This window comes from Polistes fuscatus, unplaced genomic scaffold (assembly GCF_010416935.1).
Source record: "Polistes fuscatus isolate 324 unplaced genomic scaffold, CU_Pfus_HIC Scaffold1, whole genome shotgun sequence".
Taxonomy (NCBI): Eukaryota; Metazoa; Arthropoda; class Insecta; order Hymenoptera; family Vespidae; genus Polistes; species Polistes fuscatus.
Genome location: NW_025112997.1, coordinates 16,520,440 through 16,546,980, shown reverse-complemented (window position 1 = coordinate 16,546,980; position 26,541 = coordinate 16,520,440). Strand labels below are relative to the sequence as shown.

The 26,541-nt window shown below is 28.6% G+C and overlaps 3 protein-coding genes across 5 annotated transcripts; all 3 read left to right on the top strand.

Annotated features, from left to right (window-relative positions):
* Positions 1–1,648: 1,648 nt before the first annotated feature.
* Positions 1,649–15,275, top strand: LOC122517824 (organic cation transporter protein-like). 2 transcript variants are annotated; one of them, XM_043636515.1, is made up of 10 exons: positions 1,649–1,723; positions 7,788–7,892; positions 12,544–12,872; positions 12,937–13,040; positions 13,114–13,268; positions 13,354–13,664; positions 13,764–14,076; positions 14,364–14,545; positions 14,640–14,776; positions 14,866–15,275. In XM_043636515.1, the coding sequence occupies exons 2-10, from the start codon at positions 7,865–7,867 to the stop codon at positions 14,939–14,941; spliced, it is 1,635 nt and encodes a 544-aa protein (XP_043492450.1). In that variant the 5' UTR covers positions 1,649–1,723; positions 7,788–7,864; the 3' UTR covers positions 14,942–15,275. The 2 variants fall into 2 exon arrangements, with proteins under 2 accessions (XP_043492450.1, XP_043492377.1); XM_043636442.1 differs by lacking the exon at positions 1,649–1,723 and adding an exon at positions 2,012–2,522.
* Positions 15,276–15,971: 696 nt separating this feature from the next.
* On the top strand, positions 15,972–19,880 carry LOC122514655 (protein yellow-like). Of its 2 annotated transcripts, none has more exons than XM_043631594.1 (6): positions 15,972–16,014; positions 17,103–17,366; positions 17,460–17,659; positions 17,765–17,972; positions 18,316–18,651; positions 19,561–19,880. In XM_043631594.1, the coding sequence occupies exons 2-6, from the start codon at positions 17,108–17,110 to the stop codon at positions 19,749–19,751; spliced, it is 1,194 nt and encodes a 397-aa protein (XP_043487529.1). In that variant the 5' UTR covers positions 15,972–16,014; positions 17,103–17,107; the 3' UTR covers positions 19,752–19,880. The 2 variants fall into 2 exon arrangements, with proteins under 2 accessions (XP_043487529.1, XP_043487537.1); XM_043631602.1 differs by having other exon boundaries at positions 15,973–16,018; positions 17,107–17,366.
* A 3,102-nt stretch (positions 19,881–22,982) lies between these two features.
* Positions 22,983–24,325, top strand: LOC122526130 (torsin-1A). Its single transcript, XM_043649333.1, has 3 exons — positions 22,983–23,220; positions 23,324–23,589; positions 23,673–24,325. Exons 1-3 carry the CDS (start codon positions 23,040–23,042, stop codon positions 24,231–24,233), a joined length of 1,008 nt encoding a protein of 335 aa, XP_043505268.1. The 5' UTR covers positions 22,983–23,039; the 3' UTR covers positions 24,234–24,325.
* Positions 24,326–26,541: the final 2,216 nt, after the last annotated feature.

The following is a 26,541-nucleotide window of genomic DNA, read 5'->3' as shown; positions in this document are numbered from 1 at the left end:
ATAGATTCAATGTTTGTATTGTAATTTGTGATAAACTGTTGCCATTTCTCATACGTACAATAAAATTAATGACCGCGTATCGTAGGTCATCGTGAACAAAACGGAGATAGGAGAAGATTGTTTCTTAAATATTCCAAAGTCTCAAAAAATCCATCGTTTCCCCATTTTAACAACAAAGGAAATTCACTATGCACACGTCTTAAAAAATCTTGTCGTGTACAGCGGGTTTCTAATTATCCATACGATATTGTAACTAACACAAAAAATAATAAAGCAAAATAATATTAATATCTTTAAATTACAGTTTTTTTTTACGCGAAATTGATCTGACCGCAATTCTTTAATTATTATTTCATTAGTTCATTAATCATATTTAGAGAAACAGGACAAAGAACATCGTGGTAATTAACAACGTTTGCAGTCAATTATTAAATAATGGACAGTAGAATCTCAAGTATTTTTCTAATCAACGGAGCAAAAAACAAAGCAGTTTTTTTTTTATAACTATAATAAATTTAAATTTAAATTTAAATTCTGTATTATTAAATTTGTAATAACAGTGATAAATTTAATATAATGTTCAAATATTTTATGAAAATCCTATATGTCTATCGTATCTGTTTACCCTAGACTTCTTACTATAACGATTAACATGAAACATTCAATAAATTAATTACATTCAATTCAATTTATGAAACATATATATGAAAATTAGTATACATCTTCTCGGAACACGTGTATCGTCCTCCAAAGTAGATGCCTAAAGATTTTTTAAGAAGGATGTTTCTTAATTGAGGTCAATGAGATCACACTTTTTTAATTATTTTCTTCTACGACTTTATAAGTAATTCTGATGAAATACTTGTTTACGAAAAAAATGATAGGTGTTTATTTTATATTCAAAATTTTCAAAATTTGGTATTTAAATACTTTTTCGTTTAGTTTAATTACTTAAAAAATACGAATAAATAGAGAAAAATGATACAAAATCAAAATATAAACGTCTCATTAAATATTTATATTTTCATATTACAAGAATATTATTTCATTCCAAAAATCTATATATTCACCTTATATATAAATAACAATTAGATTAATAATTATAAATTTCTAATAAATACAAAGCTACTTTTCGAAATAATCTTAACAACAATAAATGATTATTAAGCATCTTATCCTATACAAGGTTTAAACTATCACTAACGATGTATCAAAAATTCCTGTAAAAGAATTTTAAGTCAACAAATCGCACGTTAGTAAAAATAAAAAAAAAGAAGTATTAATATATAAAAATAAAATAAATGAAAGGTAAAAAAAAGAAACTATTTAAGTTAAAAAATTTTTTCGAAATCGTTAGACGATATTCACATATATATAATACATAAATGAGAGCTTGAAGATACACGTCCAAACATTCATACACCCATTCCTGCATACATGCACACGTGTACACAAACACACACACATTTACACATATACACACATAAATAACTCTCATAAAGAGATCCCGTTTTCTTGGATGTCGCGACGCCAAGATGGACTCCATCGGTTGCGACGCCTCGTCGTGTTCTCCGTCGAGGCGCTTTGGTGCAGCTTCAATGCTTCCCTCCATCCTCTTCGCCTTTTCATAAGCATCCTACAACCTCTACCACATCACCACCACCACCACCTTCTCTATCTCCACTTCTTGATACTCTCTGGCGCCCGCGGATGGTGAACGCACGTTAGTATAAGCAAAGCAACGTAAAACACACAGAAGAGTCGTCGTTAAAAAGCCTTCTCGTTTGTCAGTTTCGAACAAGCTAGCAGCGCGAGTTAACGCATCAATTCGCTCATCCGTCTAATAGCGTTACTCTTTTCAAAATATTAACATAACTATATTCGGGTCCACTTCTTTTTCCTCTTCTTCTTCTTCTTCTTCTTTCTTGTTTTCTTACATTCTTTCGTATCATTAGTTTTATTTTTTTTTTTTTCATTTTCGATCAAATTTAATACATTCTTATTTTTTTTTCTTTTAATTCTTATTTTTATACTTATTTTTTTCTTATTTCTTTCTTTTTTTTTTTTTAAATAAAATAAATTTTATGAAAGACAATAAGTGTACTGGTTAATAATATACACTTTCGTGAAATTCTACACTTTCTCTCCTTACTTTTTCCGAGTAAAGTGACTTTCGTCCGCATTTAGACGCTTTATCGTTCACCAAACTCTCTTCGTACATTGTCGCGTTTATATATCTTCTTCGCTTATGTTCACCCGACATTTAACAAACGATGAATTTAAGAATCTTAATTGACAGCATGTAAACTTTCTTTTCGTGAAATAAGATCGATCATAAAGATAAACAGTATTTCGATTCTAAGCTTCGGTTCAATAGGGATCACTTTGTTGTACGAAAATCGATCGAGTGTCTATCGTTAAAATTTATTAATGTAAGTGATTTTTGTTTGAATAATAAAAGAAAAAACATTTCGAAAATAAAAACTACTTGTGGCCACGTTGATCTTCAAGCAAACGATCAGGTAACGTTATATATCGAATTATAATATTTTATGTTCCTTTTAATCTTATCAATTTCAATGGAACTCTATAAAGTTATAACAGGTAATTAAAATCGTTTTTTATCCACGTCAATTCTTAATAAGTCATGCATGTGTAATAAATTCGAGTATTTGAAGTTGATAACAAGTGCTTAATTACATTCATTTTAAAGTAAATTCAATAATATTTAAACTTTGATAATAAGAACAAAATGAACATTTTTATAACGGTCGTTGATGGATCGATTGATTGAAAATACTTAATATTGTTTTACTTCAATGTATATGCGTACACACATACATACGTAGATACTTACACTGAAGTCACAGAAAAGGCTCAATGTAAGCATTACTAGAAAAACAGTCGTTACTACTTTTTTCGTTGGCTGTACAAGAGGTTGCACGACCGGAGCAATATACGTTTAAAGAATGAATAATTGTAGAATGAGTCAGAGCATTCTAAAAAGTATAATTGGTTCAATCGTTTTCTCCTAACTTCTTTTTCAGATTTTCGTATTTCACGATCTTATCCAGGTCGTGGTTTCCTCGATATTACATTATCTAAATTAATCCTTTGTTTATATTAAGCAACACGTCTTTCAACGAAAGACAAGATAAAACAAGATAATTTTATAATCGAATTAGTTATCAAACGATAAAAATAGTTAACACAAATACATCGATGAAAACGAAAGCAACTACTATTACGAAAAATGCTTTCTATCTATCTAGGCTATCTATCATGCGTAGAATCTTGATTTTCTGAAATTCGATACGTGATAATTTGTGTGAATGAATTAACAACGGATGCCACATTTGTTTTCCGTCATTATTCGAGTTACATCTCATGAAATTTAAACTAGATGTTTTATATATGTTTATGTACATAAATATGTATAATTTTTTGTTATGACAGATTTTATTGCTTTTTGTTTTAAGTTTTTCTCTCTCTCTCTCTTTCTCCTTTCGTTTCTTTGATTTTCTTATTCGCAGCATATTTATACAATAAAATTTTCCATTTAGCGAATGATTTCATAAAATAAAGAAGTCAGAGTAAACTTGACAAACGGCGTTAACACCCTCTATTGAGATCGTTACGATATTTAAACAGTTCACGAAATTCTATTCGTTGTAGCCAAATGCAGTTATGGATGAAGTTCAATGCTGGGGTTTTCGGATTCTTTCGCGAAACCTGTTCTCTCTCTCTCTCTCTCTCTTCCATTCTTTCTCTCTCAAAATTTCGTTTAGCACATGTTGCCAATGTCGAGTAGTTCGTCTCGACAATTCTACGATTATGTTTATTTAAAGATCTCGCTTGTAATCTGTTAACTTCTCTCGTGATAAAAGAATAAATCAATTTTATTTTTATCACTTACATTGAATCTACGCCCGTAACACTTTTTATCCATGGTTACTTTATTATTTAAAATTATATTTACTAACGTAATGGGTTATATACGTTCAAACAATTACAGTTGTCCTTAAAGTAGCCATTTATTTCAAAAAATAAGAGAAACTATAAGAAATATAATATATGAAATATATGCGTAATATGATATTATTATAGATAAAAACAATATATGTGTTTGATTGTAAAATAATTTCTAATTTTTTTGCGATTAATTTTGGAGTAAAATTTCTTGCAAAACAGTCTAAAGAAGTTTAATTCTGTAGACCGAGCTGTCCAAGATCAAAACAACAATAAGAAACAATTAGAAAGTTATAAATATATGGATAGTACATAAAAATGAAGATTAAGTTATGCCAATACTCGTACGGATTAATACTCTGAACTTTGTTCTTTGTTTATTTATTATATTTTATATTCATACTATAATAAAAAAGAAGTATAACTTCAAAAATGTGTTCGCGGTAAATAAGATAAGATGCGTAAAGTTCATTTGCTAAAATATGATAAAATGCTTTGCCAGAAATATTTTACTTTTCGACTACAAATTACAAAAAGAACATTACACATATCAACTTATTGATTTATCTAAAGCTTTCTATCTCGTTGAGTAATAATTTTTATTTTTAATCAAAATAAATTTCATATATTCAAATTTATTTTTATATTTGAAGAAGTTAAATTTTTTGAACTTTATTAATAATCTAGTCATCGAGTGAAATGCTAAAGTTCACTAATTGATATGAAAATCTTACATAATTTTTAAAGATATAAAAAACATTTGGTTTTTTACAAGGAATTTGAACATTTTTATTGAAACGAATCGTATACTTATTACGTTCGACATGTTTGCCTAATTCACTGTGATTACAATTGTATACACGTGTTTTATCGTGTTCCTTTTTTTTCACTACAGCAAACCCACTAATCTGCGACAGATTAAACTTTATTTATTCATTTGTTCTTTTTAGAAATATGGAAATTTATCTGTTATATGTTTTTTCGATGTGTGTTATTGAAGAGCTCATGATAAAAAATTCCGCTTTTTAAACAATTTCTAAAAAACAAATAAAAAAGTAATTAGAAATTTATCACTGAATTCTGAAAAACGTGATAGCAGTGAACAATAAATGAAGTACAAATACAAATATATTTTATAATAAATTAAATTATTGTAAATAATAGTTATAAGTAAAAGGTGGATTAACTCTTATATTGAATCAACATAACAAATATATTATTTTATAAACTTAATCTTATCATTTTGCATAACTATTGATTTAACTCATAATTCTGTTGCAATAAATTCTATTTTATTATGCTTTTAAATTATTAGTATATAAATTTTATACGTATTAATAAATCAGCATATTTTTAAATAATATTTTTCAGAAATTCTACTTATAACTTATTTATAAATTATTTTATAAAAAATATTACTATAAAGAATAAAACAAAACAAAATTAATTAATCGAATTAACGATTATTTAATTTACGATACTTTCCAAAATTTCAAAACGCGTGTTCGTTCGTTTCGATTTCTACATTATAATATCTATTTATCAAATATTCATATTCGCTATCCAAACCAACATATAATAGCGAAGGTGGTCGATTTGAACCACGTAATGGACACGCGCTTGAGATCACTTTACGCATCGCACTAAGCGTTGCGTCGGAGTGCGAAGATATTCTTTCGAATAGATAAATGTATTAACGAGTATATTTGAACCACTCTTATATACAATATGTGTGTGCGTAGACGTTATTATTCATGGTGTATACGATAGATCAAGCACGAGGCAAGTCGATGCAAAACTTAGCTTTAATTCGAGTCGGTCAAGATGCAAGGACGTAACTTTATAGTTTCATTCTCATGAACGAGAGATTCTAATCACATATTACGTTATTATTTAATATCTCTGTTTCTATTTAATCCTATCTTTCTCTATCCGTTCACATTTGATTGCCGCATAACAATGCATTTAATTGACAAAGCGTATATTTTGACGAACTTAATTGCGTCTTGATCAATTACGAGTTGTTAGTATTTTCTCAATTGATCCCACTTTGACTGACAAAGAAGATAACTTTCTTTAATTAAAATGTAGTTACAATTCTTAAGATCAAATTCTTTCGAAATATTGTCTCTTTTATTATTTTCTATTTTTTTTTCTTTTCTTTTCTTTTTTTATTTCTAAATTATACAAATGTATATAATATATTCATCGAGAGAAAATGTTAAAATGTTTCGATAAATTTTTTTAACGAGTCATGATTTACATTTATAATCTTATCTTAATAGACTCGTTAAGAGAACAATAGTTTCTCGCTAAATGTGATATGTTATTTTAATCTTAAATCAAAGTAATTGTATGTGTTACTTTATAAAACATTTTACTAAATTTATTCACTACTACTGATATATTACTCTCTAATGCGTAAATATTTATTTTAACTTTACATCGACAGAATGGGTACTTTTTAAGCATGAATAACTATTTTAATTATCAATTGAAATTGTAAGTAAAATAAAAAAAATTATTAAATAATATTCTGAAGACCCTGAAGAGTACTAATAAATTTATTACAATTTTTTAAATAACAATAATATTGAAAAAACCCACCTACTATGCTGACAAAGGATTAATAAAATTTTATATATATATCTACTTTTATCCCACGAAGTGCTAAAAATATCTACATTTTCTCGAATAAACGGTAAGTAAGATTGAGGCGCCTACCTCGGAAAAGATAGGACATTAAAGTTGTCTGCAAAAATTCACAGGGGTATAAAGGGGAGCCTTGATTGTAGCTTAACGCCAATCTTGCGCAGATTCCACGCTAGTTGTTAGTCATAATTAGCCCTCAGCGGGCGTGATAACTATAATCAAGAGGTAATAACTGATGGAACACCTTCTTTCTTTGAGAATTGTTAAGCGTTGCCATTCGCTGTTACCTGCAGATAACTGCAATTGCAAGATTGTCTCTAGCTCTTTTTCTCACGTTTTCTCCTTGTCCCTTTTTTGCTCTCTCTCTATCTCTCTTTTTCACTGCTAACCAACGCTTTCGAATAGGTCGTTAACTTCGAGCACGTATGAATGAAGCGTTCGTTGTCAGCTCCAAAGTCCTTCGTGACACGTTACATGTAACTCTCTTGTATATCGTGTAAAACAAGAAAATCTTTGACTTGTTAAATTAACTGAGAAAGTATAATTATTTTTCAATAAACAAGAGACGTTTCATCGGATAACGTGAATGCATAAACGGGTATAAAAACAACAGTAAACATCAAATGCTAATGACTCGACGTCAGAATTGATTTTTCTTCCTACAGAAATAAATAAGGAAAAACAAATATGCGAGTTATAAGATAAACATTGATTCAAAGGTTAATGCGACGTTCCGAAGAAAAATATTGTTCATTTTTTTAACACTCCTTCGATGTTGAGCAGGGAACCGTTAAACTCGTCGGTATCGTTATATTGCTTTCGAAAAACTCGTTCATACACGATATATGTAAATATATATGCTTGTGATATTATATACCTGCTTATATAACAAAAATGGTCCTGGTTTCGTATAGGATAAAAAATAAGATGAATATTATACGAATAGGTAGGGCCCCTAATAAAAAATTCAATATTCAAATAGAATGAATAAATAAAACTTAATGAAGTAATAAAGTTAAATATATCTCTGAACCTTATACTATTGACAACCAATGTGATTTCATATATTGTACACGGAATAATTTAGTTATTTTCTATCCGAACCGATTTAAATATCAATATAGATCAACGATCATTCAAATTTCTCGTTCTTCCTTATGTTACAGATATCAAATTATCGTGAAAAATTGGACGTAATCTTTACGCGCTAACCAGTGAAATATCAACGAAACCAAACAGTGATATGAAGAATACGCAAACTAACGGATATGGTATGAATTATTCGCTTTTTTTTTTCTTTTTAGTCCTTTTTTTTCTTTCTTCTTCTTTTCTTATCTCCAACATTCGGACAGATCGGCGTAAAAAATAAAAAAAAATATAAAAAAATGAAATAAAACAAATATCAAAGAGAAAATACGATTGTATATATCGAATGAGTGGAAAGAAAATTTACGACGTTATTATCAGCAAAGTTCGATTAATCGAGACGAGTAGGAATGAGCGACCGCAAAATATACATCGATTCCAAGAAAATCGATCTCGAATCGAGGAGGAGACATGCGCAACAAGAAAGGCTTGTGTCGAACAACATAATGCTTACATGCATATGTATGTACGCAGCTACGCACGTACGTGTGTGTGTGGTCGACCTTTTACGTCTCCTAAGAAGGAAAACGAAATATGTGCACTGTGCTTAAGATGCGAAGGTTGAATATCTCGAGGTTAACGTGCGTGTTATAGTTCGCATACACCTTATTCACCTTTTTATTATTATTTTTTCTTTTTCTTTTTTCTTTTTTTTTCATAATTTTCTTCTTGTCTTTTCTATTTTTTTCATAGCGACGAACTCGTTGTTTATCGACCTAGTCTTCAGGAATCGTATTAATCGCGAATGTTTCTTTCCTCTTGAATAATGATCATCAGGAGATCCCGGTCTAGAACTTGAACGATATTTACAAATAATATCGCTGGAAATTGATCGCCGAAGGAAATCGGGTTTTCCATGATTTATTTTCAATAATTCTTCTAAATTTCTGATGCAATTTCATTTGAACTTGCTATCATACAAATTATAATTTATCGATATAATCGTTGTTTTTTTTTTATTATTATTATTATTATTAATGTTACTTGGCATAAACGGTATAAGCTAAATGCGTAGAAACTTCTGGAATTGGTTAATTTGTTTCCTTTTTTTATGTATTAGTTTCATATATAACATTTTTTATGCTCGTAGTAGATATACAATGCAACGTAATGGAAAACACAGAAAATTATACTGTTAGTATTGAGTAATGGCTACGGATAGCCTACTTTTCCTTAAACATGTGTTGATAAATTTATTCGATCGATTTACTACGCTTCAAGTCTTTTTTCTAAAAATAAAGGAAAAAAAATAATTATACAAAGCAGAATATAGTAAAATAATTAATAAAATGCAATATTTCGTAAAATTTGGTCGATTGCAGCGATTCTTCTACTTTGTATTCATTTGATATAATATAAGACTTATTATGTACCTTCGTTAAAACATAATTACGTGAATCGAAAAAGATCTTTTCTCTCGTAATTTAAATAATGCGGCCTTACGTTTTGAGTCACGTGCATTCGCGTTGTGAATGCAAATTCGATCTACAAAGAGGTAGAACATCTGTCTATTCTCGACAATGAGAAACAATACCTTCGGCGAATAAAATCGGAACGACCTTCCGCGAAAATATCTTTTCTTGATTTATATTGTTCATGTAAAACTTGAATTTCAAATGACTGGAATTCCCTCCGTTTTTCTCCAATGATTTCTTGATCTAAATTCCAGTGAACTTGCTTTCGTACTGTGCAAACATACGCGAGTAAAAAGACGTATAAAAGTAAAAACAAAAGTGAGAATAAGTAAAATACTTGTCGACCTTCTATTTTTTATAAAGTAGAACTCAACTTTATTGCTTGTCATAAATTATTTTTCTTTTTGTCATTTTTTTTAATAACCTCCTCTGATAACGCTGTATTTCCCCTTTAGATGGTATTATAACAATAATAATTGTCACCGAGGAATGTTTCACGTTAATAAAAGTTTTATTATCAACTACTAATTACTACTTCCGGCAAGTTTACGCGTCGATCCAGCGACGAATAAAATGTCGTCGGCAAGTTCTTTCGCAAATGATAAATCGTCCACACGTGCTAAAGAGTAGTCGAGTAGATAATAAGCACTCGGTAGATAAACTCGACCAATCCTGAGACTTTCTCATACGCACACCCACTTGTTGCACAAGAAAACGACGCAACTCTGACGTCAACGACACTCCTACTCTCAGTAATACACTCTTCATATGTACATTGCCATATTATACAGATGTATACATGCCTATATATATATGTGCATACGTAGACAGTACAAGTAAGTAAAGTACGATTACGAACGACGAATATTCAATAGTAAGCAAATTAATTCAGATCACTTCACAAATGAAATATCATTAGTTTATCTTATAAAGCACGAATATTTTTCATTGGATTGACCATGCCCGGGACAATGATCTCCATAATGTGTGTGTGTGTGTGTATATATGTGGTCGATATTTCAAACATTAATATCTTGAGGAAAATTTGCTTCATTTAACAACACAGCATTGAGTTAAATATATTTTGTATCAATCTAAAGTTTTCAGATAAATTGAACAATTTCCACATGTTGAAATTTTTTATTTTAAAAGTGATAATATGAAAATTTTTTTATGATAAGAACTATGATAATTTAATAATAGTAGACTGATGGTTAAGTAATTGTATATTTTATTTATCTAGAGTTTTCAAATGATCAAGGTTAGAAGAAAAGAAAAAAATTTTATCATTGTAGACTAATAAAAATAAAAAGAAACTTTAAATAAGCTGGTCTTTATCGTTTCTTTATCATCAAAATTTAAAAAAATATATACACGTACCCTTAATCGTAATATATTACATGGATTACATTTAATTACTAAGATAATATTTTTAATCCGAGTTAAAATTCTTTGCTTCTCTCCAGTCTCGAATGACTTTGTTAATGTGAGATAATAAACGTAAAATTATCAAATTTTACTGAAAAATATCGAAATAATACATATTTATTCAACACAATTTTGGTATATATTGTCTACCTATCCTTATATTTTTATATAGCACATTGTTAAAATTAAGCTCTTAACAATAAAAGATCTGATGATATGTCTATAGGATTAAGATATGTTTGATCAACGTATTGACATTTACATCTGAATTACCGATACGGTTAAAATGAGCAAACATTACATCCCTACAGCGAAGATCGGAAGCTCTTATTGTTTCGATGACTATGCGAAAGTAATGACTGAGCTGAAAACAATGTTCATCTGTTGAACTCTTGGGATTTAACCCGCAATATAAACTTTCAATCATTACCACCACAATGATACTTACATAGGAATGTTTCGCATTGCAAGGACCAGGACTTGCCCGACGTGCTTCCAAATCCCACAATAATCACTTAAATCGCAGATTATACTTTGTGTAACAAGCCACTTCCAATCGACGTTGTTAGTCCTGCTCGGATACATGGCATCAATACTTTCAAAAGATCTAGACAATGCTTTAATCTTTCCACCTGTCGTATACTTTTGTAAAATCTCTATGTCAACAAGATCATAAATACATAAAAGACGTAACTGGAAAAAACCATTAACTGCCAAACAAAATTCCTTGTACGACATACATTATAAATCACGTAATTAAGGAAATATTTATCTAAGAATATTTGATCTATAGATAAACAGAAAAACACTTATCCTACATTTAAATGGTTGACATCGTTAATTGCGTCTTATATGCCTACTTGTTTATATATGTTCAGTCGGTAACCATAAAAACAGAGTTTTCTGCAATCCAAATCGCTATGGACGGAAGACAATGTTGTGTGTTTGATGAGATCAGAAGGGTGTAATCTATTATGAACTGCTAAAACATCGCGAAATTGTTAATACCAAACTCTACCAACATCAAATGATCAATTTAAATCAAGCTTTGCGTGAAAAATGACCAGAATATCAAAAAAGGCAATACAAAGTGATTTTGCTTCATGATAATACACCATCACACATAGCAAAATTGGTCAAGGAAACGATTGAGACGTTTAGTTTGGAAATACTTTCGCATACGGCTTACCACCAGACTTTGTTCCGTCCGATTACTACTTATTTGCATTAATGGGACACGCACTTGCTGTTCAGCGCTTCACTTCTTACGAAAATGTACGAAAATGGCTCTATGATTGGTTTGCCTCAAGATAACAACAGTTTTTTTGACATTCACAAATTGTCAGTCAGGTGGGAAAAATGTACGGTTAGCGATGGACAATACTTCGAATAAAATATTTTTTATCATTTTCATACAATAAACAGGTATTTTCTATACAAAAATTCCGGTTTCATATTTACATACCTGATATTAAGACGGTTCGACTAATATCGCTCGAGGCATGTATGATTTGCATAACGAATATGAAAAATACACTAACATTGCATTAGGATAACTTTGTTCCATTTCTTAATTAATCTTACTAATGTATACGCTTTTGTAGGAAGGTTATATGATAGCTATATCATAATTTTGATTTATTATAACCTCACGAAGAAAAAATATGAAAAATATTTCCCTAATTTTTATCTACACTAATTTAGTTCTGTATTCTATAACTTCCTAAATAACAAAGTTACTATGAAATATAAAAATGATGATGTTAATAATGGTGATAATAATAATAATAATAATAATAATAATAATAATAATAATAATAAAGTATAAAATATCTTAAATACGCCCATTGCAACATTGTAGATGAAAAACATTTTGTATTTTTTTAAATACCGAATTCAAAAGAGGAAACAAATGATTTTCTTTTGTTTTCAGCGGATGTGAACGTTAAACAAGTTCAGAACGGAAAAGATAGAAAAATCGACGAGGACTATGGCGAAGACATTGACGCCGTGCAGCAGGCAATCGGCGATCTCGGAAGATGGCAAATCCTCGTTTGCTTGGCGATCTCGCTCGTTAAGTTTCCAGTTGCTTGGCATCAACTGGCGATCGTCTTCATGGCACCTCATCAAAAATACAATTGCACGGCACCAGCAAAAACGAAATCATTAGATCAATGTATGATCAGCATTAATGAAACAAATGTGGAATGTACAGAATGGGAATACGACAGAAGTATATTTCCAGAGACTGTAATATCGCAGGTATTTTGCAAATTGTCTTACAATTTTTTTCTGTAACATTTTCTATAACTTATTATCGTTTTAGTGGAATTTAGTATGCAGTAGAACGCACTATGCTAATATACAACAATCGATCTTAATGTTCGGTGTACTACTTGGAAATGTCATTTTTGGAAGCCTGGCCGATAGGTACGAAACAAAATGTATACAAATGAAATTAGCTATTCAAGTAATCAAATAAATGATTTCATTTTTTACGTAGGTACGGTAGAAAATTACCTTTGATGGCCTCAGTCATTTTACAACTGACTTCAGGTATCGGCTGTGCTGTAGTTCCATGGTTTCCAGCGTTGTTAGCACTAAAGTTACTCAGTGCCATGGCTACAGGTGGAACAATGGTCACTAGTTATGTCATTTGTAAGTTATCTTAAAACTTTGTTCTATTTTAATACTTTCACTTGATTAGTAAAGAACGATATTTAAAAATCTATCATTTTTCTAGGTATGGAAATAGTCGGTACAAAGTGGCGAGCAGCTATCACTGTACTTTATCAAATTCCTTTTAGCTTAGGCCAAATGTCTTTGGCTGGAATCGCTTATATGTTTCGCCATTGGCAACACCTTCAAATTGCTATTACAGTACCTTCTATTATTCTTTTAAGTTATTGGTGGATCGTGCCTGAATCACCAAGATGGTTACTTGCCATGGGTAGACAAAAGGCAGCTTGTAAAATTTTAGAAAAAGTAGCTATTATCAATAAGATAGACAATAAAGACATTCCAGATACAGTTAGAAGACATTGTCTTCATCAGGTATGTTTATTCAATACAATTGAATTGTAAATTACTATATTATTACTATTATATCTTTAAACGATTTCAAACAATTAACTAATTTTCTCGTGCTATTAGAATTCCAGAAGAACAGCCCAGGATCATAATGCATCTTTCTTAGATTTGTTCCGCACACCTAACATGAGAGTGAAATCATTATCGATCTTTTTTAATTGGATCGTTTGCGGAATGGGTCTTTTTGGAATGTCACAATACATTGGTCAAGTAGGCGGCGATATTTTCATCAACTTTGCCATCTCTGGAGCGATACAAGTACCAGGAAATTTCGTAGCTTGGTGGGCAATGAACAAGTTAGGCAGAAAAGTAACTTTAATTAGCAGCAACGTAATAGCTGGTATTTCTTCTCTCGCCCTCATCATTGTACCACATGGTAAAATCTCATAAAATATATAGAACGTTCCATTGAAATCTATTAATAGAAAAATTGGATTTCTTAATTATTAAAAAAATGTTCATAAATTTTTGAAAATTCAGATAATGATTTTATATTTATGATTTCAATTGATTATTTATTGCAAACAATTAATATTTAAACATATTCTGTAATAACAAAACAAATTTTAATAATTTGTTATTTAAGAATAGATTCTGATGAAATGTATTATCTTTTGACGAAAGTTAACTTAATCTTTGTAACTAATGACCATCTTTTTTCAGATCTCGCATGGCTGAGACTAATCCTCGTTTGTTTCGGTATTGTCGGCATGTCGGTAGCTTTCACTTCGGTTTATCTTTTTTCGGGCGAACTATTTCCGACAGTTGTTAGAAACATGGGTGTTGGTACTAGTAGTATGTGTGCAAGAATAGGTTCTATTGTGGCACCTTTTGTCGTATCTTTGGTATGTTAAAACATAAAAAACAATTATTTAATTGTGTCTGTATTTTTCTTTTTTATACGTATAATAAATAACAATATTATTTACATATATGAAGAATCACGTAGCAGAATGGTTACCACCAATTATTTTTGGATGTTTGCCGATTATGGGAGCTACGCTTTGTCTCTTGTTACCAGAAACAGCAGGATGTACACTTCCGGAAACGCTTCAAGATGGAGAAGATTTTGGCAAGTAAGTAAAACATGTTCGCAGGATGAATAATATAAATTAGAAGTTAATAGAAAACGTACACTTTCATAAAACTTCGTTTTATTTTACAGAAAACCTAAAAAAACGAAGAAAACTATTGTAAAAGACGTAATGGAGCATAATGAAGAAGAAAAATCTATCGTATAAGGACGATCAAAAAACTTCAATTGACAAATCTGTTATCGTACAATTAAATAATATATATTATTATATAAATACTACGGTCATTCCACGTCTTTATTTATTACATCGTGTATATGTACAAATTGGAGGTCAATTACGAAGAATTCGTTCGATTTGCCTCGAAAAAAAGAATCGTTTCAAATTTATAAAAATTCAACGTTAACATTGCAACACTATCATACCTGTAATAGTTTTTAATTCGTATAAAACATTACTGCCAAATAGAAATTTAAAAGAGCAATGTTTTGTACAGTTTGTACGAGAACATGTAAATAGAAATTTCTTTTTTATATAATAATTATCGTTTTCCTTTTTTATTTTTACTTCCACACTTTTTTCTTTCCTTATTTCCTTGATTCATTGACATAATTCAATTTCATTATTGATATTTTTAAAAAGAAACATTTTACAATATAGTATTTTAATCAAAAAATTTGATCTTACTTTTTAATAGCAAATTTAAACGAAAAAAAAAATCACGGTTTTTAATCTACTTATCATTGTTTATGCGTGCAATTTCATCACTCTTCACATGATATATGTAGGTGTACCTATTGAAGGTCATGCATCAAATACGATACTCATGTACAAATGTAAATATTATCTATTCTCGACAACAGGATAATATGATTTAAAATTAATAATCGTTTATAATTTAACTAATATCTTTTTTAAAAATTTTCAAAATCTAATAATGGCTTATTTTATATTTTAAATTGTTTATCGAAAAACGAAAAAAATATTTCAAAAGTAACGAACAAAAATATGTTAACAAATAATATAAAATTATACGAAAATTGTATACAAAATCGTATTAATAATTTCATAATTTAATTCATGCATACACACCTCAATTCTTTTATTCTTGAGGTAACGCATTGATCGATTCGTTCGGAACTTATACATGTTATCATGACAAACACATACAACAACATATACTACACTATGGTTCCTGCTTATATAGGACTGTTCATCGTACTATGCTGCCATTCCACCTTGTACCGTTCTCTGAAAGACCAGTTCTTCTCTGCCAAACGGTAAGTATAGCCCATCTACCAGAATTATATAGTTTTCAATTCACAAAATTTATGCACAAACCTCAACATTTCAAAAAACTATATATCATATTGCTATTTTTGAATCATTTGCGAAAGATTATCTCTTTTTTACGCTATGAATTATTAATAAATAATTTTCGATTGATAATTCAATTAAAAAGATAGAATTGATAAAACGTAAATTCCAAAACGATTTATTTATTCATTTTCGATATTGAAGATTTCGAAAAGGAATAAAAATGTGCACGCTCAATAATGTGTTAATAAATTTCTTTGAACATTTATTTCATTTAATGCAAGATTTATTTTCATTCTTCATTACTTCACATTTTTACGAATTGTCATATAAAAAGTAAAAGAAATGTTGAATCTTTTATATAAATTTTTTATTCTAATACCTTCCATTAAGAAATGATAAAGTTTCAAAATATACAGATAATTAAAAAGCTATAAACTATTTTTTTATTGTCTTGGCCTATTTCAAAATTTAATAGTAATCCTTCTTTCATAACATAGAAGAATTTTTATCAAATATCTAATATTTACGAAAGAATTTTCTAATGTCTATGATAAATATTACATTCTATAAATTTACATAATTAAACATTTATATAATGATAAGATCAATATGAATGAACAGGATTTCAATTTCGATATTACGAACTAAATCTTATGAGAGCATAAATTACAATTTTCTTCGTAAGTTATTTTATTGTTTCATTTTTAAACATCGCATACTACGAACCAATGAAACATGACGTTACAGAAATTAATGTTGTTTACATTTTTAGAAGAGAGAAAGTATAGTGCCTTTCAATTCAAATGTATAACGAGGAAGTAAAACACTTTCACATTCGATATACTGAATGGTTTGATGTACATTAAATAACTGTTACCTTCATATTTTACAAAAGAATTATACAGTGAACTGTAATGAAATTATGTTCAAGATCATTTATAATTTATTCACTAATTACGAATCTAAATCCAATACTAAAAATATTCTAAAGATTTACTATAAGAATATAATTTTTATAAATCATTATCTTTTCTTTTAATCTCTCCAGGTAGAATGTATATTTTATTTTTATTATTACTGGCTGTTGCCAGTGGCAATTCTTTCGATAAACTTTATTCTTGGAAACAAGTTAATTTTAATTTTCCGAATGAAAATATCCGAGAAGCTTACATCAAATCAGGAGATTACATAGAAGAAAATAATTTGCCTCTGGGTCTGGCAGTTACGAAAGATAAAATGATAATTACTATTCCTAGATGGAAAAAAGGTGTATTGTCTAATTTAAATTATGTATGGTTAAATGACACTAGTGGTAAGTTACAAAATAAAAAAGAAATGATATAATAAGAAAAAAATATACGAAAATAATAATAATAATAAAAATAAAAAAATTAATTATTTATAGAATCGCCAATATTAACTCCATATCCTGATTTTGAATCGAACGATATACATTTGCCGGATAGTATAGTAAGCATATTTCGTGCTAGAGTCGATGAATGTAATCGTCTTTGGGCTGTCGATACAGGAATAGACGATATTTATGGTGAATCTAAGGTCATACAACCTGCCAGGATCATAGTGTTCGATCTAAATACAGATAAGGTTAATACAAGTAATTTATTTATTCGTATCAATTTAATATAATGAAATACAAACATAAGAAATTGATCTCTATTATTCAATAATATGATATTATTTTCAAATTAGATCATTCGGAAATATACTTTAAAGGATACTGATCAAAAAGCCAACTCCTTTATAGCTGATCTCGTTGTGGACTCAAAACCTGATGCTTGTGAAGATGCTTATGCTTATCTTACAGATTTTTCAGGCTACGGTTTGGTAGTTTACAGTTGGGCTAAAAATAATTCTTGGAGAATCGAGCACAATTACTTTTACTTCGATCCATTACATGGTGAGGATTTTTGTAATTTAACGATTTGCAATGTCATGTTACTTTAAAATCATACACTTATACATTAATATTTCTAAAATCTTATAGTATTATTTTTTTAGCACTAAATTAATCATCTCGTATTTAAAGATTAATATTTATAAATTATAATTAATATAATATAATTATATTAGTATAAATTATACAAGTATTGTGTAAGTTGTTCACATTATAGGTACAATTCGTTTTTCAAATATCATAAATATTGGATTATCGTATGTTTGCAAACTAAATGTAATATTAAATCATAAGATAAAAAAGAAATAAAGAAAGAAATAATAATCGATTGTATATTTTGTCGCAGGTGATTATAATGTCAGCGGTTATAATTTTCAATGGACCGATGGTCTCTTTGGTCTTGCCTTGACTCCGTTCCAAGTTGACGGATACCGGACTCTTTACTTTCACGCTATGTCCGGAATAACAGAGTTCTACGTGTCAACTGAAGTTTTACAAGATGATACGTTAACCCTATCAAATAATTACCATGCGTTTCACGTTGCTGGAAACAAAGGACCAAAGAGCCAAGGACCTTCGTCGGTCATTGATCAAGAAACTCGAATCGCATATTTCACTCAGGTACAAAAGAATGGAATAAGTTGTTGGGACACTGATGTGAAATTGACTCCAGAGACGTTTAGTAAGTACAATCTAATTTTATCCAATAATTATAACCAAATCTAAAATCTCCGTTATTTTTTATTTTATGAAAAAAATGCTCAAAACAAATTTACATTTTGTTGAGAGACACACATGAAAAGAATTTTTCTTCACGGTTATCTTTTACGAGATATCTGGCTTATTAGGATTTTTTTTAAATAAAACCTTAAAATTCTTTCTTTTTATTTCGAATTAATTCCTGGAGACATTTTGAGTAAAAACTCCATTTGACATAAAACTCCAATACATGTTAAAAGAAAGTTGATGTATTTTGAAACAAAATCTGACGGTTGACGTAACTATAACAAGTCATATCTTTTTTGCTTTAAATTTACCAAAAAATACCAGAGAAAAGATGGATATATTCATTTTTTATCACCAATTATCAATTCAAGCAAAAATATTTTAGAATTCGTCATATATGAATGTCTTTCCAAACTAAAAATAATTGAGATAATTCAGATGATAATAATTATTAGATCATCCGTAATAATAGATAGATATTTACAATTGTTTGCTTAGAAAAAGAGAATATAATATTCACACATTTGTTAGAGAAAATTATGATTACCAGTCGCTAGAATTCATAGCAAGAAAATAAATTATCAATAATGATAATCGCGTAAATAAAATGATTGGAGACATCGGTGCTATGTACGAACTAATTTTTAAATCAAGGAAATTACAATATCCTGTTGCATACAAAATGTACATCCTTGCATAAATTGTATGAATTTATTTATGCTATTTTCATACTTCGTTACGTAAGATCTTTCTCAGAAATCTTAAAAGTATCGATCAACAATGACATTAAATTTATTAATGCTTTTATCCTTAATCGTGTGATATTTATCACTGCATACGTAATAGTAATCATTTTTCCTTTCAGTTCTGATAGGCCAAGATAATGAAACAATGGTTTATCCAAATGATTTAGCCATCGATAATGATTCGAGAAAATTGTACGTGCTATCTGATAATTTACCTAAATTTGAACGCTCTACTTTAAGTAAGACAGAAAGTAATTATTTCATTACTGTAGCTCCTTTGGATGCGATTTCCAAATATTGTAAAGCTTAAATTCTGACGTAATTTTAATTGAGATAGACATAATTTTTAATCCATTTAAAATACATAAAATGCTTAATTATTAAATATTTGTATATAATTTCTAAAATAACAAAACTTTAATATGAATGTAAAATGAAGTTCAACTTTATATTATGTTTTTTATAATTACTTTATATAATTAATTATAACGCGTATAGTTATAATAATTAATTATTCATTTAAAAATGAAATAATTAAGTGAATTTTAATATTTGCATATTTCACATTTTGAATGATCTATTTTGAACAATTTATTTTTTATGAATAATATGTACAATTCTAGACATTGACGTTTCATAATATAATTAAATAAATGTATTATGAATAAAATATTATACTACACAATTTTCTATACTCGTGTGTACCCGCATACATTTTTCTAATATAATCAATTAATTGTAAGAGTCATGTAAAATAAAAGAATTATAAATGAATTTAAGATTATTCACTTATCACATTTAAAACATTTTTCAAGTTATAAATACACATTTTGACTATATAACAAAATTTTTCTCTCGTGGTATATATGACATGTATATATTTACTTACGTGCATATACTCGACTGTGTAGTTTACTAATACTATCGTATATTTTCATTGTTCATAAATTTTTTTTACAATCTACATTTTTTGTTATGACTGTCCATTATCTCGGCATAAAAATGTCAAAAGCATCTTACGCCTTCAAAAATATCGGACACACTTCTAGACCAATTTTAACACATTCATTGTCATGAGAGTCACCAGTGATCGACACTAATTGTAAGTTTGTTTATAGCACCGCTTAGTGTGGCCAAAAAATAAAGATATAATTTAATTTTATTGAAAATTAATATCTGAGGATTGTCAAGGTAGCTGATTACGATTTTAATATTAATTTTGTAAGAAACAAGATGATGAACTGAAATTAGCGGCCTTTTTTATTAAAAATTGATTCAATCTTTTGAAAAATTATTATATTAGGGTTTCCGAGGTCGCTGATTACAAATCTGATATTATTTTTTTGAAAAATATAATAGCGGACTCAAAATCAAAGATATTTTCATTAAAAAAAAAATCTACAAAAATTTTTATTGTTACAAACTTTAATGTTTAAAAATATTGTTTTTATAGAATTATCTATTTATTACCTTATATTATATTTATTTGTAATTACATAAAATAGAGAATAAAATGTAAGATCTTTACAAGTAAATTTGTGCACTATCATACAAAATCTTGGATAAAAGCTAAATTTGGCTAAACTAGATGTTAGTTTTTAGATATTTATTAATTAAAGGTTCAATAAACAATTTAAAACTAATTAGAGCGTGTGAATTGGTGAGAATTTTTATTTAGAACTTTTTCAATAGATATTTGTAATACCCGCATCGGTAAAAAATACGTAACAATATACTCTCCATTAGCAACTACATGTATTATTTATGTAAATTTTTAAAAACATAATACAATAGTACTTAAATATTACTTACTGTCAGACGAAGATTCCATATTTATATATTGAAATCGGATAAATATTAACTGCACTATGCGAGTTGAAAAAAAACCATAACTTTCAGATCGTAGTGAGTCACAAATGCGATGTGTTAGACTCTGACTTTTCAACTGATAATTTATAGGTATACATAAGCACTAACCAATAACAAATGATTGAAAAAATACCTGCGAGATCCACTAAACACAAAACTAATGTAATGAAAAATTATATAACCATTTCCTATATAACCACGTTTTCGGGATTTGGCCAAATTGTGTGTCGTTAGGCTTATAGACGGTCGTAAGATAAATTAATATTACTACTGATGACTTATCGTTACGATAGTAATCTTATTCACATCAATACAAAAGAAATTATAGGTTCAGATATTTGGTTTACACATTCGGTCGAGCAATCAGTAATCCGTAGCTATTATCCATGTAATTATGCCTGAACGCTTCTAAGGTCATATCCTTTTTAGTTAAAAAAAGGCAACGATACCCTTAGGGTGTGAATTGAAAGACTTAAAACAATGTGAAGCTATTAGGTGAAACCAAAATAAGGAAATGATTTATTTTCTATGTTTTGAAAAGGTAAGACATCTGTGCGAGTTGAAACATTTATTCTAGAAACGTTTATTTTCTACAATTTTCCATTGTTTATATATTGTTTTAACTTTATTTTTATTTATATTACTTACCGTTAAAAAATAAAATTACCGTGTCCCAATAGCGGTTCAAACTTTTTTTTACCTAATTGAGTTTTTTCGATGTTTTCAACGTGAAATATATTCTATAATCAGGATCGAATAACTTTCTATAGAAGACATCTTTAAGGGAAAAGATTCGGCTAGCTGTTTTTTTTCGTATGAATCTTCCCTCTAACAGTTAGAGTCTTCCTATTTCTGAACAAAATTTAGCTATACACGCTTTAGTAAAACAAATCGTATGTATATGTTACTGTGAAAAACTGAAATCGACGAATATCAAGATTCAGATGTTCGCTTGTCAATATATATTAAATACGTCAGTGAAAAATCGAAAATATAGATTTATTCTTATACATTAATATATACGGACATACACCAGGCAGGTGACTATGTAAATCTTGATATTTTTCAATTTCGGCCTTCACGGTAATATATATACGTATATACCGGTTTTACGACTGTGGTGATCCTGAAGTTACTATAGAAATAATATCGGACGAAATATAACGAAAAATATACTTTGTTAATTTTTTAACAGAAATATATTAATATGCGTAAAGAATAGTAATTGTTTGTACGGTGTGAAAGCCGGGAAACAAAATAGACCGCGCTTAGCGTATAGCAGAAAACCTCGGTAGTAGGAAACGCTCCCATTGGCTGCTTGTCGAGTATGCTCATGCAGTGTTCTCATTAGTTGCTCGCCGGACGTCAAGTGTAAAGCTCCTTTACACGTTCATGAACGAGCTCCGAGATGCGGGATGCTCTTACACGACTATGTTTACTAGCGCCATCGTGTGAGCATCTTCTATACTAATAATTCTTCTTCCACCTGTTTTTTAAAAAATATTTTAAACTCTCAACTATTCTTTGTATCATTTGCTCATATATATTATTATTAGTTTAATGCATATGTTAATATAATATATGTTTTTTTTATAACGGTGAAAAATTAGACATAATATAAATGTATCTCTAAAGCGAATCTTTAAAAAGCTAAAATAATTTAATTTTTAAATAGACTAATTAAAATAACTATTTTATAATATAAATTATAAATAAATTTCTAGTAAATATGAATGTAATTTTATATGTTGCTCTGTTAACGAGTTACATTACATTAACATCATGTGAAATACTTTCATCGATAGGAATAGTAGGTGTTACTACAACTTTAGGAACTTATTTCTATAATAAATTTCACTGCAGCTATGGTGAATGTTGTGCAGATCAATTTGTCAAGCTTGATGTGACAAGTACGTATGAATCGCATATTACTTATCTTTACAAGTTATAAAAGAAATATTAAGAGAGAATTGTTTTTGATTTTAACCTTTTTATATTTATATTTTTCCTTAGAGCTTGACAAACTTTTGAAAAAAAATTTGTTCGGTCAGCACATTGCTTATAAAACAATATTAAATGCATTATTTGGTTATTCAAATCAGATGGAACAAAGAAAAGCGTTAACATTAAGTTTTCATGGTCCGCCAGGAACTGGTAAGAATTATGTAGCCAAGTTTATCGCAGAATCTTTATACCAAAAAGGGACTGAAAGTAAATTCTTTCATTTTTTTAATGGTAGAACTGATTTTCCATTAAAAAATGAAATTGAAGATTATAAGGTGAATAAAATAATTAATATTAACATTATTGCAACTAAAGAAATAAAAGATATTAAATTTTAATTATAATCTATGAAATATAGATACAATTACAGGAAAAAGTCAAAGCTGCATTAAAAGCTTGCCCAAGATCATTATTTGTTTTTGATGAAGTAGATAAAATGCCAGAAGGAATACTAAATGCTCTTGTACCTTTCTTGGATTATAATACGTTTCCAGTATACAATTTAGAAAATAAAGCAATTTTCATATTTTTATCAAACACCGGTAGTAGACAAATTGTACAAAGATTATTAAATCTTTGGGAAAGTGGTGTAAAGAGGGAAGATACTAAGCTTCAAGATTTTGAAAATTTAATATCCATCGGAGCGTTCAATGAAAGAGGAGGATTTCATCTTAGCGATACTATAGAAACTAGTGTTATTGATCATTATATTCCTTTTCTTCCATTGGAAGAAGATGACGTTAAAAAGTGTGTAATGAGTGTATTTAAGAAAAGAGGAGCTGTACCAACTACAGAAATGATAGACGAAGCTTTATCGCATTTGACATTTGATCCACCGCCTCATAATTTATATTCCAAATCTGGTTGTAAAAGAATAGAACAAAAAGTAACTATATTACTGTATTCTTATGTAAAATAATTGTTTTTTATTATATTTACCTTACAAAGTATTAAGAAAATTTCTTTATTTACAATTTAATACATTCCGTGCTACATGTAGCATAAATGGTACACGAAGGCATATTTATTTGTACCCATTGTCATGAACGTAGTCTAAGTCATATATCTCTTATTTCGAGATATTTAAAGGATCTAAATAAATTCTATATAATATTGAATTTATTTAGTTTAAAATAATGTGGTGTGAAATAATTAGTAAGTGAAAAGTAACTGGCTTGGTTACAGCGATTGGTCATTTGTCCACAAATTTACATTTTTTTCTAAACTTCTCTGCCTAGTATATTTGCTCTGAACTCAAGTAAGATCTATCCAGCTATAGTTATATGCATCTAAATGTGGTATATATTTGGCTTTGCTCAAAAAATTGAATAATTCGATAGAGTCTATATCAGATTAAATGGAGTCGTATCGAAAATTCTTAAGAAATACTACTTCTATAATGAGGACTCTATAGCTAAACGAAATTTAAATGCAGTATCATTTGAAATGTCACAGAGAAGAAAAATCAAATATAAGTAATGATTAATCTCATAGTATTCAGTAGATTTGTTTGGTATTTTTTTTATCTTTGAACATGTCCATACGTCCTATGAGAAAGTGATAAAAAAAACGTACAAAATATAAGTGAAGAATATTAAAACGAGCGAAATTCTGAGTCTGAAAATGAGCAAATTGAAAGTGAAGATGATTTGTTTGACACTAAAGAGTAAAAAATTTTGAATATCTGTAGAGGACAAAAGCATCGAAAATTTTTATTTAATTCCGAAAGTGAAAATGATCAAAATTACTAGAAAATTAAAATGACTTTTGATGGAACTATTTGGCAGCAAATAAAATAAAGTCAAATGATTAGGAAACTAACAGTATTTTAAATTTGCAAGCTTTATCAAATACTTTTTTCACAACAGAAAACAATTCTAACTCTTTAACAACAAACGAGAAAGCAATTTTAGTTTTCCTATATAATTCATAATAATTCAAAGTAAGCAATTGATTGAAAATAAAAAACAATAGAAAACTTCATTACTTTGCTTAGAAATGAGAAAAAACATTTTTGTTTTTTCAATTATTAATAACTAATTAAATATTTAATTATTATAATAATTAAGGTTAACAATTATAGATTTTAAATTAGCAAATAGCTTGCAATTAGATGCACTTATTCATTTTTTTTAACTGTTGAAGTTCTATGCCAACTTTTTTGCGCTGACTTGTGAGCTTCTATATACTTCTGTGTTCTTGCTAAGGATCACAAATTTCCTTATCATTGGTACAACTGATCTGACAGTACATTTGAAGAATATAGAATTTATCATTCGTCAATAAGAAAATGTAATTGTAAAGTCAAAGAATACAGAAGTACATAGAACCTAACAAGTCTCCTTTTTTATCTAAGATTCGTCTTAGTTACTACCGGGACCACCAGTGGGCGATAGTAGGTAGAATATTGTATTCTTTGATAGTATTGTACCGTTCTTTGATAGTATTGTATCGTCATCGCGTTAAGTACTTACTATCGCCCACTAGTGGTCCCGGTAGTAACTAAGATGAATCTCGTTAGATAAAAAAGAGGAATTATGAGCTTCTATGTACTTCTGTATTCTTTGGTATAATAATAAAATAAATCCATTTTTTATCTTTATAAATAAAATTAAATTATCTTAGCTCGGTAATATATGCATATTGAGAAATTTAACAAATTTTTATGATATTTTAAAATTAATCAGAGGTTATACATTATCTTTATTTCATAATATTATTTTCTTTGTTTAAAGATTATCAATGCTTAAGATTTTATTTGCAATAATGTTCTAAAAAATGTTAATTATTTTTTAACAAAATTTTTAATATCTATTTAAATATAATTGTGCAGTGGATCCGCATAGCAGATAAACATTGTATATTATAGTAAAATATATAATTTACCTTAAGATATTTTAAACTAACAAACGAATATTTGAAACCAAATAATATGTTGTGAACGTTCATGAACGTTAAAGAAAATTTTTCCTTATTTTAAATACATCATACTGTGTGAAAAAATATAAAAGTTTAAGATTTGAAAAACAAGAGTATGTTTCTTCAGAAAACGTATAAATTAGTATGACAGAGCCGCTTAAGCACAAACCGTCATAATAATACACAGAAACAAGCGCAAACGAGCGTTTGAGCGGTATAGAATAGTCAGAATTGTCATTAAGCCCCATGGATGATATTCCGTTGGGACCCGTGGGATCACCCGGCTGCGTAACATGCTCCCACATATA